General features: G+C 45.6%; 1 protein-coding gene across 1 annotated transcript; it reads left to right on the top strand.

Annotated features, from left to right (window-relative positions):
* Positions 1-652: 652 nt before the first annotated feature.
* On the top strand, positions 653-13,893 carry hic2 (hypermethylated in cancer 2). Its single transcript, XM_084054175.1, has 2 exons — positions 653-723; positions 11,041-13,893. Exon 2 carries the CDS (start codon positions 11,101-11,103, stop codon positions 12,859-12,861), a length of 1,761 nt encoding a protein of 586 aa, XP_083910301.1. The 5' UTR covers positions 653-723; positions 11,041-11,100; the 3' UTR covers positions 12,862-13,893.
* Positions 13,894-14,244: the final 351 nt, after the last annotated feature.

Raw genomic sequence — 14,244 nt, forward strand, 5'->3', positions numbered from 1 at the left:
TGGTAGCACTTGTTACCGTTGTTAACACAAACACAAGCCCAACTAGCACTTCTTCTGAGTGGTTAGAGGTGGGTTACTCTTCAGTTGAGAAATGTAGACCCTGGTGTCGGGTGGGACACACTAGCCTACTAGTTGACAAGAAGTTAGTACTGCCTGAAGCTCAGAGGCGTCTCTTAGATGAGCGTTCAGCAAGGAGGCCTAGGTTTGAATCACGGATAGGACATAAAAGTTACCGACTTCTGCAGCCTATGCTTATAAAAAAAATGGCGACCCGTATATGAAATTTGGAAGTCGTCAAAAAGCCAGTCTTCTGCCACAGCATAATTATCACATTTTTATGAATTATTGTGATACTGTAGTCTGTAGCTGTAGGTGACGAGGGACCTACATTCTGCAATAGCCTACGTTGGCTAAGTCTTGAGGTCTATTACATTTACATAAAAAAAAAATATCTCTCTTTCTCTCCACCTGGGCTTTTCAACACGTCAAAATCGCGAGGGGTGTGCGCTGAGAAATGATCCAAAGCATCACGTAACATCGCTGATGTGTTCATGTTCTCTCCTCCAGTCAGTCACAGTCACTCGGGGCTGGCTTCAGCTTCTATTCAAATTTGGGTCAGGGGTGAGGAAGCCCTAACGTCATAAGCTTGCAACATGGCGTCCCGAAGGCTGTGAGATGAGCGAGAGGATGGTACATTGAGAACGCTCCTACCGATGTAATAAGGTAATTTTGCCCGATTGTTTTGCTTTCACGTTGTTTCTAAACGCCCAGCGGAGCGGGTTCGGCGTGTGTTTGGGTCGGATCGGTTCTCCGCTCGCCGCAAGATCGCCAGGATCTTCGCTGTGTTCCCGATGGTTTTCCATCGCGTGCCAACAAAAAAGGGGGCTCCGTTGCTTGTGTTGTGCTGCCTGGTGCTGCTCGCTGGTTCTACCAGCCTTGCCTGGCAAAGAACGGTGAATACGCCGTTTATTCCCCACTCGTCTCGTCCGAGGCTCTTGTCGGAAAACAAGAGTCGGTTCATCAATAGCAAATGTTTAGATGTTTATGTAGACGATGTGCGTTGCGGAGATGCCCAACATGACGACTATTTATTTACCACCGAATGGTTGGGTGAACCAGGCTGGCAGAGCTAGAGCACATTAACGTTACAACACCAAAGAAAGGAGCAACCTCCCTCCGCCGTCACGAGCGCAAGACATGTTTTCTTCTCGGAATCCCATTTAGAACGTTTTTCCTCTTATTGTAATGAAATGTTATATGTGCGATTTATCCGAATCTATGTTATTGACTGATTGTTACCTTATTAATCTTAAACGCGGCGACGATTTTTATACAGGTAACGTTAACAACAAATCGCATTTTTTAAAGTGAGACAAATGAGCTGTGTTTTTTTTTTTTTTACAAACGTTGTTAATATTCCCTTATCCTTTGACAATTATATATCCCACTGTTGTTTTGATACTGACACGTATGGCTACTGTAGCCTACATTGTTTATGTTTGCAATCCTAGTCCTTATAAGGCACAGTTGCAAATGAACAAGTCTACACATAAGACGCACAGGCCTACAACTAGACACGAGATATCAGTTTTTAATTGTGTTCTTGGGTGAACATGAATGCTATTGATAAAAGGGATCGCTTCTCTTCTCTTGCAGTAGTACACTGCATTAACGTTACTTCCTCTCAGACATCGACCATCTTTGCATGGGCTACTGCCCTGGTGTAATGTTACATTGTGACCCAAAACAGGATCCCTTTGCGTTATCAGAATACTTGCATAATATGTGTCTGGAACTTTAATCAAGTGTTCTTTATGAATGATAAACACTTACATTGCCAATGCCATTTATCATGTTGTAGTAGGTAGGTTGTCTATATCTTCAGGTTATGCTGCTCAGGTGTGAACTCCACTTGGCTTTTCTGATGGGTGTTAGTACCAAGGGGCATGGAGATAATAAGTCACAAGAATGTTAGTAATGTGCGGTTCCTTGGTTGGCTGTTGTTTTTCTCCAATCAAATAGGTTTTTAAGAACCCTAATGTTTTCCACTAAAGTTCTATTTAATTCCATCCTTGTTTCTCAGTCAGGAGGAAATATTATTCCACAGTTTTGACAAGATAATCTTTCTCTGCCCATTATTTAATTATGTAATGTGGATTTAGTGAAACACCATGGCCATTATGTTTTGCTTTGAGGATCTAATTGTGACTATTCCCGTACAACATAAATGTTTTGTTTTGCTTTTAAAGCAGAGTCCCTTTTTAGTGCTAGAACTAAAAGCACTGCATGAGTAGCACTTTTATTCTCCAGTAGGCCTATTTGTCTTATCTAACCTCATGTTAAGTAAGCCTTTGTGGTGTGTAGGTCCTTATACATTTTTACTTTATTAGTATTTATGCCTGCCTGCCACTAATCATCATTCCCTTTTTGGGACCATCATTCCCTTCTTGGGACTATGTTGGACTATCTTTGAATTTGAATCTTTTTAATTTGCTTTACATTTTTAGTGGTGGATTCAGATTGATCACCTTGAATATGTCATGCTTTAGTTGAGGATTTGGGCACTATTATTGGGTTACTATTTTACACTTTATATTCAGTTTAATACAATTGGTGAGGCTTCTAAAGTTTGAATATGTCCGCTAAAAAACAGAATCTTTATCAGTCACAATACTTGGTCATAATATCTTGGACATCTGGATAGTTTCTCTTTCCTATGGATTACACATATAAACTATGCAGGATTCACAGTTGTGTGGATATGAGCTAGAACGATGCCGTACAAGAGAAAAGTTGGTTTCATTAGATGCTATGTAGCAAAAATTTCAAATAGAAGTTACTAATGCTAGATTACTTTTGACACCTTTACCACAATGGGGCCCCTGGGGCTTTTTGTGTTATCCTTTTTTACATAATCTTTGACTGCACTACCTGTACTGTTAATAAGTATCTTAATAAAGTATTCAATCAATACCACACTTCAGCAATGCAATAAAAGGGAATCTTTGCCAAGTATGATAAAAAAGGTCAAAGTCATGACGTACTAGTATATCAGCCAATTCCCAATATATTATGAGCGTTACACGATCAAACCCACTCATCCCGATGTTGCTCAACTAATTTTCCTGTAGTACATCACCAGATGTGTCTGTCCAAATATGATGGACAAGTTGATTTTGGACCATCATCTGATCCATGTGGCTAGTTTGAATGATTGCCATTGACTGCCAAGTCAGGCCTGGGGGGTGGGGGGTAATGGTAGGCTGTTTATGTGTATACCTCATGATCCTCATGATCAGCCGGTTAGTCTTGCCCCCCCTACCCTTCCCCTTCCATACACACACTGAGACAAACACACACATACACACACACACGGGTCGTGTATGTGTATGCCTAGGGTATACATTGTGATCATGGCTTACAGTGGTGTGTGGGGGTAGGGGGCTGCCCATGCAGTAAGAAGGGTACTTAGGCTATATGTTCTGCTGACATGTTGGAGTAGGACTTATGGATTGTGCTGGCCTGTCGTATCCACATAGGTCCGTCTGTTCTCTCCTGTTTGTTCCAGGGCGGGTTGGTTTGTTCAGTGGCTAAAACCACCTCAGGGCAGGTTTGTTGTTGTTCTTTAAGGAGAAGAAACGGTCCTTGGAATGTAGTGCTGATAGCCCGAAGGGTGTGCAGTGTTTAAAGGCGGGAGGTGGGGGTGTCGGTGTGTGTGTGGGGACAGCCCTGCCCTGTACTATATGGGATCTTTACCCAACATGCCCCCTGTCCTTAACCAATAACAATAGCATTTGACGGCTAATCATGTAGGTCAGCATGTAGCGTTTACAGTTTTTTTTTTTATCTCTCAAACAAAGTTCATTCTTTCTAGGCAGAGTTCACTCCATCATGTTGAAGAGGCTGACTGACTTAGTTTTCCTAGTGAGGGTGCACCCTAACCCTAATCATACTGTACTATACACAGAGCCATAGTGCCATCTCTAAAGGCCCTGACGCACCAAGCCGACATCGGCCGAAAAGCCGCCCTGTCTGTGGCTGACAAATGCCCGTATTTTTTGCAGTGTGTCCTGTGCACCATTGGTGCAATTCGGCCATTAGTGATGGCCATCCACCCAAGCATGTTGAATCGGTGGCGGCGTTCATGTTTGAGGCGAGAGCTCTCTGTGTGGCTGTTCAGCCTGGCGGCGGCACGAGAAGAGAAACATATGTAAGCGGCAATCCAGCAACTGATAAAGACAGGGCACAGATGCAGTATTGATGTAAACAAAATGCTAGTGCCAGTTGCAAATTTACGGACAATATTCTCAGTTCGTATTCTGAGCAGATAATGAGACTGTATAAACATGATTCAGGCTGGTGTGAAAATGCTCAGTTTGTTTGTTATTGTCTTCCCAATTGTCCTGATCAAGGCCAACTGGCCGAAGCGTTGTACCATCATGTAATATTTTTTTAAAGTAAACTAAACTCTAGGGATGGATTAATCGGTCATCATATCGGTGCCGATGTTGGCCTTAAAATGCAGTATCGGTATCGAACTGATATCAAAATAATATATCTGATAATAATATAAATAATGATTCTATCTTCTCTTTTCTGGGGAAGCTTTCAAAAGTGTATTCTTTTGAACTATCACTCAGTGTCCAGCACCAGCAACAAAGTGGATTTGCGCAACCCACTGTTTTGAACTTCCCAATTGTCCTCCCATGATGCTCGATTTTCTTTTTAGATTATAACTACTACCACCCCTTGGTATGGAGAGGTATTTCTCTCTTGCAGGTGCAGAAAATACACAATTTGACCATCAGCTGTAGTTTGTGGCATGCTTGAGCTCAAATTTGAGCAGAGACATGAGGCGATACAAAGCGATCTGATCAGTCGTCGAACCAGAAATGTAGCTGTAAGTGTGTGTGTGTGTGTGTGTGTGTGTGTGTGTGTGTGTGTGTGTGTGTGTGTGTGTGTGTTGGGGGGGGGGGGGGGGGTGCTTGCCTTTTCTTCTCTAGCCATACAGCACTGGCACATCTAGGATAGCAAAGGCTCCCTCCTGTGATGAAATGGTCAGGACTCTTTTCATTCCACTGCACCCTGGGCAGGACTCTGTTTGTGTTCAACATGGCTGACCTGCCTGATGGAAAATGGGGCTTAATTGGGGACGTCTTATACTCGGGCTGTAGCAGGGTTACTGTAAATGCCCCCCCCCCCCAAGCCATACAACACCAGGGTCACTGCACCTGTTCAATAGCATTTGTTTCGAATAATTCAGCAGGATTTCTCTAATTTCTGAGGTCAGCCTTTACCTATGGGCTTTCTGTGTTTTCTGAGATATTGTATTACAGGACTTAACCTATTTCGTGTAGCTTTTGCAATGATATGATGCACAGAATTGGGCGGCTTTTCAGAGTTGTCAGTGATGCTTTAAATATATAATTATGACTATTTTAGGAAATTATTTTATCAAAGTCCATATTATTCACTAAATGAGATATTAGATATGACTATTATATCATAAAAAAAATATATATATATATAATAAAAAAAACAATAACACAATAGCACCACTTCTGCAGAAAAACGTTTCCACTAGTGTTTGCAGCTGCCACAGAGTAAGGAGCAGTAACCCTTATTTACTCTATTGTGTACTGTAAACTATAAAACATGGCTCGCTATCCAGCCTAGCATGAATTACAAATGAAGGTCTGCTACTAAGTTTGGTTAAAAGGAAGTGTCTGGTGGAATTTGCTGAAAAATATACATGTTCACTATTACATCTATTAAACTGCCATAAAAATAGTATGTCACACACCTTGCATCATGGAAAAAAGAAAACAACCATTGTCTTCAGCCGATGTTATGTAATCATCACAAACCTACAGGCTGCTTTAACTACTTAACAAAACATACATTTCCTACATATGATACCTGTACTGTACATGTTCACAAGATGCTAAAGAAGCTAAAGCAATGAAGAAAATTATCCATTTCAGGAAAACATCATTCCAAATGATGATTTCAAATGAAGTATTCCTTTAATTAACATTTTCATACTAAGAAATGTTTAGTTGCTGTGAAGTGGCAACCACGGAGTATAGACCTAGATCTAGTCTAACGGTTCTTTTATATTTACTATTACACTTTTAAATCCTCAATGTTTACACTCTCAAAGTTAAATTGGCACTGAGGATTTTTACTGTGAACTTAATATATACCAATATTTCCCTCTTTTTTTTTACAAATACATACATGTATACTCTGCCCTTTATATAGGTGTGTATTACACAGGTGCAGAGGATCCTATTGAATGTGTAGGCTAAAGGTGCTGCTATTCTGTTTCATGTCAATGCTGTATTGTAGGCCACCCTTTCACTGCAGGGGAAACTGAAACTCAGGATAATTGCAACACCCCTGATTACAACAGGGTTCAGCCTTGCCCATGCAGCAGCAGCAGCCCGTTGGCCATGTTGAAATGGCCGTGAGCTGGTTGCTAGGTGTTTGCATTTCAAACTGGCTTTGTACCATCCCCCCAGACCCTCCCCCACTCCCTTTGCCCACCAGCAGATACGGAAGGGGGGGAGTGGGTGAGTGGGAGTCTGTCTATGCAGCAGAACCTTTAGTTGTGCACACTAATATGTATGTATAGTGTGTGTGTGTGTGTGTGTGTGTGTGTGTGTGTGTGTGTGTGTGTGTGTGTGTGTGTGTGTGTGTGTGTGTGTGTGTGTGTGTGTGTGTGTGTGTGTGTGTGTGTGTGTGTGTGATTATGGATATATGTGCTTCAAACAGGCCTTACCTCAAATCTACAGAGGCATCACTGTATATTGTTACAATAAAGGAAAGGTTTTAAATGTGTTGAAAGATTCAAGTTGATTTGTTGGCCGTCAGCATTAGTCCATAGGGTGTGTGTTCTTTACTAGTTGTTGCACCACTGGACTTTGCCTCACCTCTGCCCTCCCTCTCCTTTTTTCTGCCCTCTATTCTGGAGACTAGTCCAGATTTCTCCACTCTGACAGTCCCCTTCTCTGCACGGACACTGACTCAGAAAGACCAGATAGATTTATTACCCTGTTGTTTGGCCCCTTATACTTCAGTGGAGAAGGTTTTTAAAGCGAGGAAGCGGCAAATGAAGACAAACCAGATCACCCAGCTTACCACTGTAACCAGTTTTCTTCTTTATTTGGAGAGATTCATTGCTGTGGGGCAACTTCATGTTAATCTTCCATAATTTGTATTCAGTCACACACTGACATAATAGTCTCATCCTGATTCCATAGGCATGTCTATATGGTCTGTGTAAATTAAATGTACAGTGCCACCTCAACAACAGACGGTTAAAGCCTCACCTGCTTGTATGAGTCAGAGGTACCTCGCACAAGTTAGGTGCTTGACACGGTCATGTCTTGAGTGTAGGCAGTAAGGGCACTGTGTTTTTAAAATGAGGTTGCCTTCCCCCCTCCGTCCCATGTATCATTAAGCCAGGGTCAGTTTTTGAAAAGGTTAAGATTGCGGGCAGGGTAAGCTGATCCGGTGCCTATGCTTAAGGGCAACATCTACCCCTGGTCCCCAGTCCAGTCCCAGGGTTGGCCATGGTTGGTATGTGGTGCCATATTTGGTCTCAGAATGTGTCATTTCACTGGTGGTGTCAATAATTCATTATGGCCCTCTTGAGCAGCCATCTTGCCATCTCTCAGCCCTTCCTGCCAGCTCACACCACTTCTCTCAAGGGACTGAGTGTAGTGATCCAGCTCCTTGGAGATATTGCACTCATTTAACATGACTCGTATCTGGACTGGGAGTTGTACCCTCTGTCTCTGCAGTCCTGGGAGATGTGACCTGCTTTCTGTTGTGCTTCTTGCTGTTTTTTAATGGATACCCATCCCTCATTACAGCAACTGGATCTATCCCCTAACATGAGTCTGTGTGATACTTTCCTATTGGAGAGGTTGCATAATCACTTTTACATGGGTCTTAGTACTGGAAATGTCCGGTCCGCACCTTGTGCCAAGAGCATAGTGTAAGTTGGGAGTGTGACCTACCCTGGTGCACACCTATCTGCCCCCCGTGGCATTAAGTCTTGTGTTCTCCTGGGCAGTACCAGTAGTATGGGGATCTGGCACTACACGTGTCCCACCGTTGCTGCATATAGATCAGCCATAATCCATTAGCAGCTCCCTGGAATCCAGCCGGCACAGCACAGCACAACACAGGAGGGGCCTGGGAGAAAGGGTAGCTGTGTGGGTGATGGGGGGTGGGGTGGGGAAGGGGCTTTTCTTTTTTTTTCCTCCTGAGCTGGATTCGTCTGAGCCCTGCCCCCTTTTACGTAGGTTTGCTGGAAAAGCCTATTGAATCCCCCCATACAACCTGCAGAGGTGTGTGTGTGTGTGTGTGTGTGTGTGTGTGTGTGTGTGTGTGTGTGTGTGTGTGTGTGTGTGTGTGTGTGTGTGTGTGTGTGTGTGTGTGTGTGTGTGTGTGTGTGTGTGTGTGTGTGTGTGTGTGTGTGTGTGTGTGTGTGTGTGTGTGTGAGTGACTGACTGACTGATATGGTTTCCTGGTTGGCATCATGGCAGAGGCCGTTCTATTTCTTGCCCTCTACCAGTCCACCCAGACTGCCTACAGGGTTCCATGCTGGTCACCCATTTAGCACATCCTGCCCTAGCCAGTAGCCACTGATGCAGGTTATGGGTTTATAAACTGGCTTCATTCAACCTGATTTATACTTGGTTGTGCACTGAAAATAGCCGATCTACACGCTCACAACGTTTCGCAGCGTGGCACATTGTGAGCTTGTAGATCTGCTATTTTCGGTGTGCAACATGGCGCACCAGTAGTATAAATCAGGCGTTAGGATTCACGTTCGCCAGTGGTATGCCCGGGGTGAACGTTTCCTTGGGTCTGTGTGCCCCTCGTGAGGTTGGTGAGGATGAAAGAATGGAGGGAGAGAGAAAAGAAAGGAGAAACAGGAGAATGAGAGGGGGAGGGGAAGACCATGGGTAGAAGTGTCAACGCAGAGGAGGCAAGCCCAGGCCTGGGCCAGAGCGTAATGATCACTCCAGCTGATTGTATCAGCCAGCCCTGCTATTTGAGCACAACACAGTATGTCTGGATTGCTACATCAGCCAGCCAACCAGTTTTAGTTCAGTATTCCCCATTTTGTCTTGTATCTTTTTTTTTAGCAGGGTCTTTCAGGAAGCAGCCTTTGCAGTCCTTGTATTATGCTTTTAAATGGCAATATGGCTCAATATCAACACTTTTGTTTTCTCTTATACCCAATATGTTTCAGAGGTTAGCTAAATGCAGTGTTTGCTTAACCATTTCATAAGCTTCATGTTAGCGTTGCAAACTGTTGTGACGCTCTCTACAATATCAAGAATCATTAAAATTGATAATTATTTGTTGTAAATGTCAGACGTTTTGACAGAATAACTGTTATATATTGTAAAGCAGACTGATAAATTGTACTAAAATTCAGGTGCCTCAACTTAATGGTGTATATAAGAAAATGTAGTGATGCAAAATGCAGTTTTCTTTCAATGACATGCAATTGTATATTCGTATATTACTTATTTTCTATAATAAATAGTTTGCCAGGCTGTGTAGGCCGCTTTGAAACCTGCGGTTTTAAGTTTTGGCTCTGTATATCACAAGTCAAAACATTTTCAGTCAGTTGACAAGCCCCTATCCCAGATAGTGGTTTTGTATAAACAGAGTTCTGCTGCACTTGTTTGCATCCAAGGGTTTTCTCTTGACACTTTTGCCAAAAGTTTGGAACCACTCCAGTCTTCCCTGCTGTGCATTACATGAGCTAAATAAAGTAAATCTCTAGGTTGGCATGGGGTAGAAGTGGTACATTTTCATGTATTTATGGCTTGAGTAAAGTGTCTCTCTGCATTACAGCATAATCTCTTGTAATGCGGTATACCAGACTGTGATCAGTGGCATTAAGGCTGTATGAACATTTTGCCAGCATGTTGAAGGCTAAAGCGAGCATGTAGAACAGGGGTCAGGGATAGACCTTCCTGCATGAGTCAAAACACACATTACACTTAACTCGTAACTCGTAGTCAATGGGAGGGACACTATGGATACCTTCCATTATAATCTACCACTTTACCAATAGAATGCAATGTGATTTGAATGGGTACTTAATATGTAGGTTAGTAAAACACAGAATGAGACTCATCAGCCCCGGTTCTGTACGAGGGCCTCTTCCGAGGATCGGGTGGTGCTGTAGCTGTCTTTGAGCCACACCCTCCCGACCCCCTCCCTCTGCCCCAGCTCTGTGTAGTTTTACCTGCTCAGGTGTCACCTAATCCCTCCCCCCGGCCCTGCAGTGCCACCGACCCCCACCCCCAGACAATAGGCACGGGCTGACATTACCATGACCTAATGGAGAGTAGCATGAGCCGAGCCCTCCAAAGAGGGCACCCCACCGAAACTGGAGTTGCGCTCTGGAGATACGGACAAGAAGCTGAGAGCAGGTAGCTTAGAAAAGTAGCTATTTTACCCTTTCTTCCTACCCACCCCTTTTGGCTTTTGTGCCAGAACAGTGGCACGGTGTATGGTTCAGAACCTGATACATGCAGTGTGGCAATTTGTTTGAAAAAGGACGCTGAGAGGGAGGGAAGGGCCACTGTTTCCCAGCCACAGTGATTATGTGGCATGCTGCGCTGACTGTTTAGTGTTTACTAATTTCCCCATGAGGTTTAAGAGCTTAGATGTATGTGCTCTCACTAAGGTTTGAAATACATCTTGGGAGATCTTGAAATGATCCGTCAGACACGTGCTAACCGATTCATGCTTTAAGCCTGTGATGAATCCAAGTCTCTTCTAGATTGGGAGTATTCTCTTGAGACTCGGAATCATTCCATTTTTTTCTTCCCCCATCAATGTTGCTCTTTTTTCTTTTGTCTTTCCTGTAAAAAAGAGTAGTGCTAGTATGTATATGATCAATAACATATCACTATCAAAACCTGTCCTACACCCAGCCTGGATTTCTTTCAATGTACATTTCTGGTAACGTTAACCGTATCCTTTTTTTTCCCCTTTCAGCTTCAGGTGGTGCTCGTGTAGGAAGAGAGAGAGAGAGAGAGAGAGAGAAGGAAGGTGGAAATGGAACTGCCAAATCATGCCAAACAACTGCTGCTGCAACTCAACCAGCAGAGAGCCAAGGGCTTCCTGTGTGATGTCATCATCGTGGTGGAGAACGCACTCTTCCGTGCCCACAAGAACATCCTGGCGGCCAGCAGCATATATTTCAAATCCCTGGTCCTCCACGACAACCTCATCAACCTGGACACGGAGATGGTCAACCCCTCCGTGTTCAGGCAGGTCCTGGACTTCATCTACACTGGGAAGCTCATGTCCTCGTCGGAGCAGAGCAACGAGCAGAACTTCAGTGCCCTCTTAACCGCAGCCAGCTACCTCCAGCTCCATGACCTCGCCGCCCTGTGCAGAAAGAAGCTCAAGCGCAGTGGCGGGAAGCCCCTGCCAGGAAAACCCTCCACCCCGGGTCCCCTCAGCCGTTTACGCCTCAACAACCAGCGCCTTTCCTCCTCCACCCCTGCTGGGCCTAATAACCACTACACCCCAACCCCTTCAGATGCCGACCAGCCACAGCCAGACGAAGGCCTTCGGGACAAGCTCTCGGACGACGAGATGTTCGTCGGCAGCTCCGGGAAGAACGGCAATGGCGGCAACGGCAGCAGCAACGGCAACCTCAGCAGTGGCGGGAGCGCCGGGGAGCCAGACCTCGGACTGGACCTGTCCAAGAAGAGCCCTCCCTCTGCAGGTATGGCCACTGACGCTCTCAGCCCGCACAGCAACTCCCAAGAGTCCCCTCAATCTGCCTCAGTATCCACAACCAACAGTGCCTCACTGGACGACTCCACCACCACCCTGCCAGGCCTGGACCATAGTGGTCCAGAGCCCACAGAGCTCACCCCCACCTCGAAGGCGGCAGAGGAAGCCCAGAACCAGTCCGATGGTCCGCCGCCCAGCAAGCGAACTCGGCAGGTCTCCCGCAAGAAGGAGTGGCCTAAGAGAGATGCCTCTGGTCTTAAGTCTGAGGAGCAGGAGCGGCCCCTGGTCAACGGGGTCATTGTGGGGCCCAAAGAGGGCCGCTCCTCCAGCAGTGGGGCTGGAGGCAGCGGCTTTGCCTCCGACCAGTCCTTCCAGTGTAAAGAAGAAGAGGAGGGTGGTGAGAACGGCCAGGACCACAGCGATGAAAGTGGGCAAAGTGACGGAGAAAGCGGAGGAGGAAAGGGAGGCACCGGAGGAGGGCACAGCGCCCACTATGTGTACCGCCAGGAAGGCTTTGAGCCGGCGTTTGGGGACAACCTCTATGTCTGTATCCCGTGCGGGAAGGGCTTCCCCAGCTCCGAGCAGCTTAATGCCCATGTGGAGGCACACACAGAGGATGAGCTGTACATCAAAGAAGAGAGCGGGACCTATGTGAAGGAGGAGGAAGATGAGGAGGCCGAGGACCTCTCGGCCCCCGTAGGCCCCGCCGGCTTCAGCGGCTCTGAGCCGCGGCCTTTCAAGTGCACCGTCTGCAGCAAGAGCTACAAAGACCCCGCGACGCTGAGGCAACACGAGAAGAGCCACTGGCTGACCAGGCCCTTCCCCTGCAACATCTGTGGCAAGATGTTCACCCAGAGGGGCACCATGACGCGCCACATGCGCAGCCACCTGGGCCTCAAGCCGTTTGCGTGTGAGGAGTGCGGCATGCGCTTCACGCGCCAATACCGCCTGACGGAGCACATGCGCGTCCACTCGGGCGAAAAGCCGTACGAATGCCAGCTATGCGGGGGGAAGTTCACCCAACAGCGCAACCTTATCAGCCACCTGAGAATGCACACCTCGCCCACTTAGAAGAAAAAAAACAACGCATCAAGCCAAAGAACTCTGGGAAAGGAAAAGAAAAAAGAAAAAATAATCTTGCTCTATTTTATTCTTTTTTTTTCCATTTCGCAAGCAAAGAAATGCACACATACACATTTACACGCAAACACGTTTCTACATATTGATTCCAGTCTAGTCTCCCCCACCTCTCCATCCCCCACCACTACAGCCAAGTATATGATGTAGCTGTTGGCCAGTGGAACGGGGGTCTGAATGATGGTGGGATCGCATCAGCCTCCTTATATCAGCCACACCTCAGATGACGTCTTCTCACCTCTCAGGAGATCTGGAGGGTCGATGTACTCCTCTGTCTGTAAAGTGGCCAAGCCATGCTGGAGTGGCATGACTGTGTTGTACAAGTTTTGGTAAATGTGAATGTGGGCGACCACCTTTCCCCTCCACACACACACACACACACACACACACACACACACACACACACACACACACACACACACACACACACACACACACACACACACACACACACACACACACACACCTCATACACCCCTTCAACAGACTCCCTCCTGTGGGAGTTTGGAGTCCTTTGTGTTTTCCCCCACCAACGTTGACTTCAGAATATTCCCGGTAAATATCACATTGACCAAAAAACCCATGCAAACACCACAGGCAATAATTCAGAAGCAAAGATTATTTTTTACCCAGACAGCTTTATTCTTGGTCGTGCTGGCGATGGGGTTCTGTGTGAAAGAGGAGGGGGGGTTTACTAGGGTTCGGGACCATCTCCTTGCTTTAACTGAAGTCCTGAAAGGGGGGGTGTTCCAGGTAGGCTGACCCGTTGGATCAGATTTTTGTTCTTACTACAAACAGTCAAAATCCTCTTTCCAGCTGTTCGCAAGGGGTATATAGAGAGAGGATGCTATTTGTTAAGTTTTGGGTTTTTTTTGCCTCCTAGAACTCCCGAGAGTGAAACGCGGGAACGAAAAACGAACCCCTCGAGGTACTTGTTTTACTTAGAAGAACTAAAAATAAAGTAATGTTTCAGTGAATGTTCAAACTGGAAGGTCTTGGGGATAATTTCATGTGGAGGGGATGGGGGTTGTAGGGGTGGGTTGGGGGTTAGTTTACTGGGGAGGGAGAAGGTGTTGTAGACTGAACATTTACGTTCAGTGGGTACGTTTTATTTTATTTTTTTGTCTGTATAGCTTTCCTCCCCTCAGAAAAAAGAAGTCTATTTGTATAGGCTTGTGACCTCGCTACCTCTGATTACTCTTACAAACTCTATGTTGATTAGTTGAAAGTTCCTATGTAATTAATTGTATAAAGTGTGTAGATTACGGTTACTTTTCACCTGATGCTTTAACCTGCCCATCTCTCAACACAGGTTTT

This window comes from Gymnoscopelus microlampas (assembly GCF_963454915.1).
Source record: "Gymnoscopelus microlampas genome assembly, chromosome: 4".
NCBI lineage: Eukaryota > Metazoa > Chordata > Actinopteri > Myctophiformes > Myctophidae > Gymnoscopelus > Gymnoscopelus microlampas.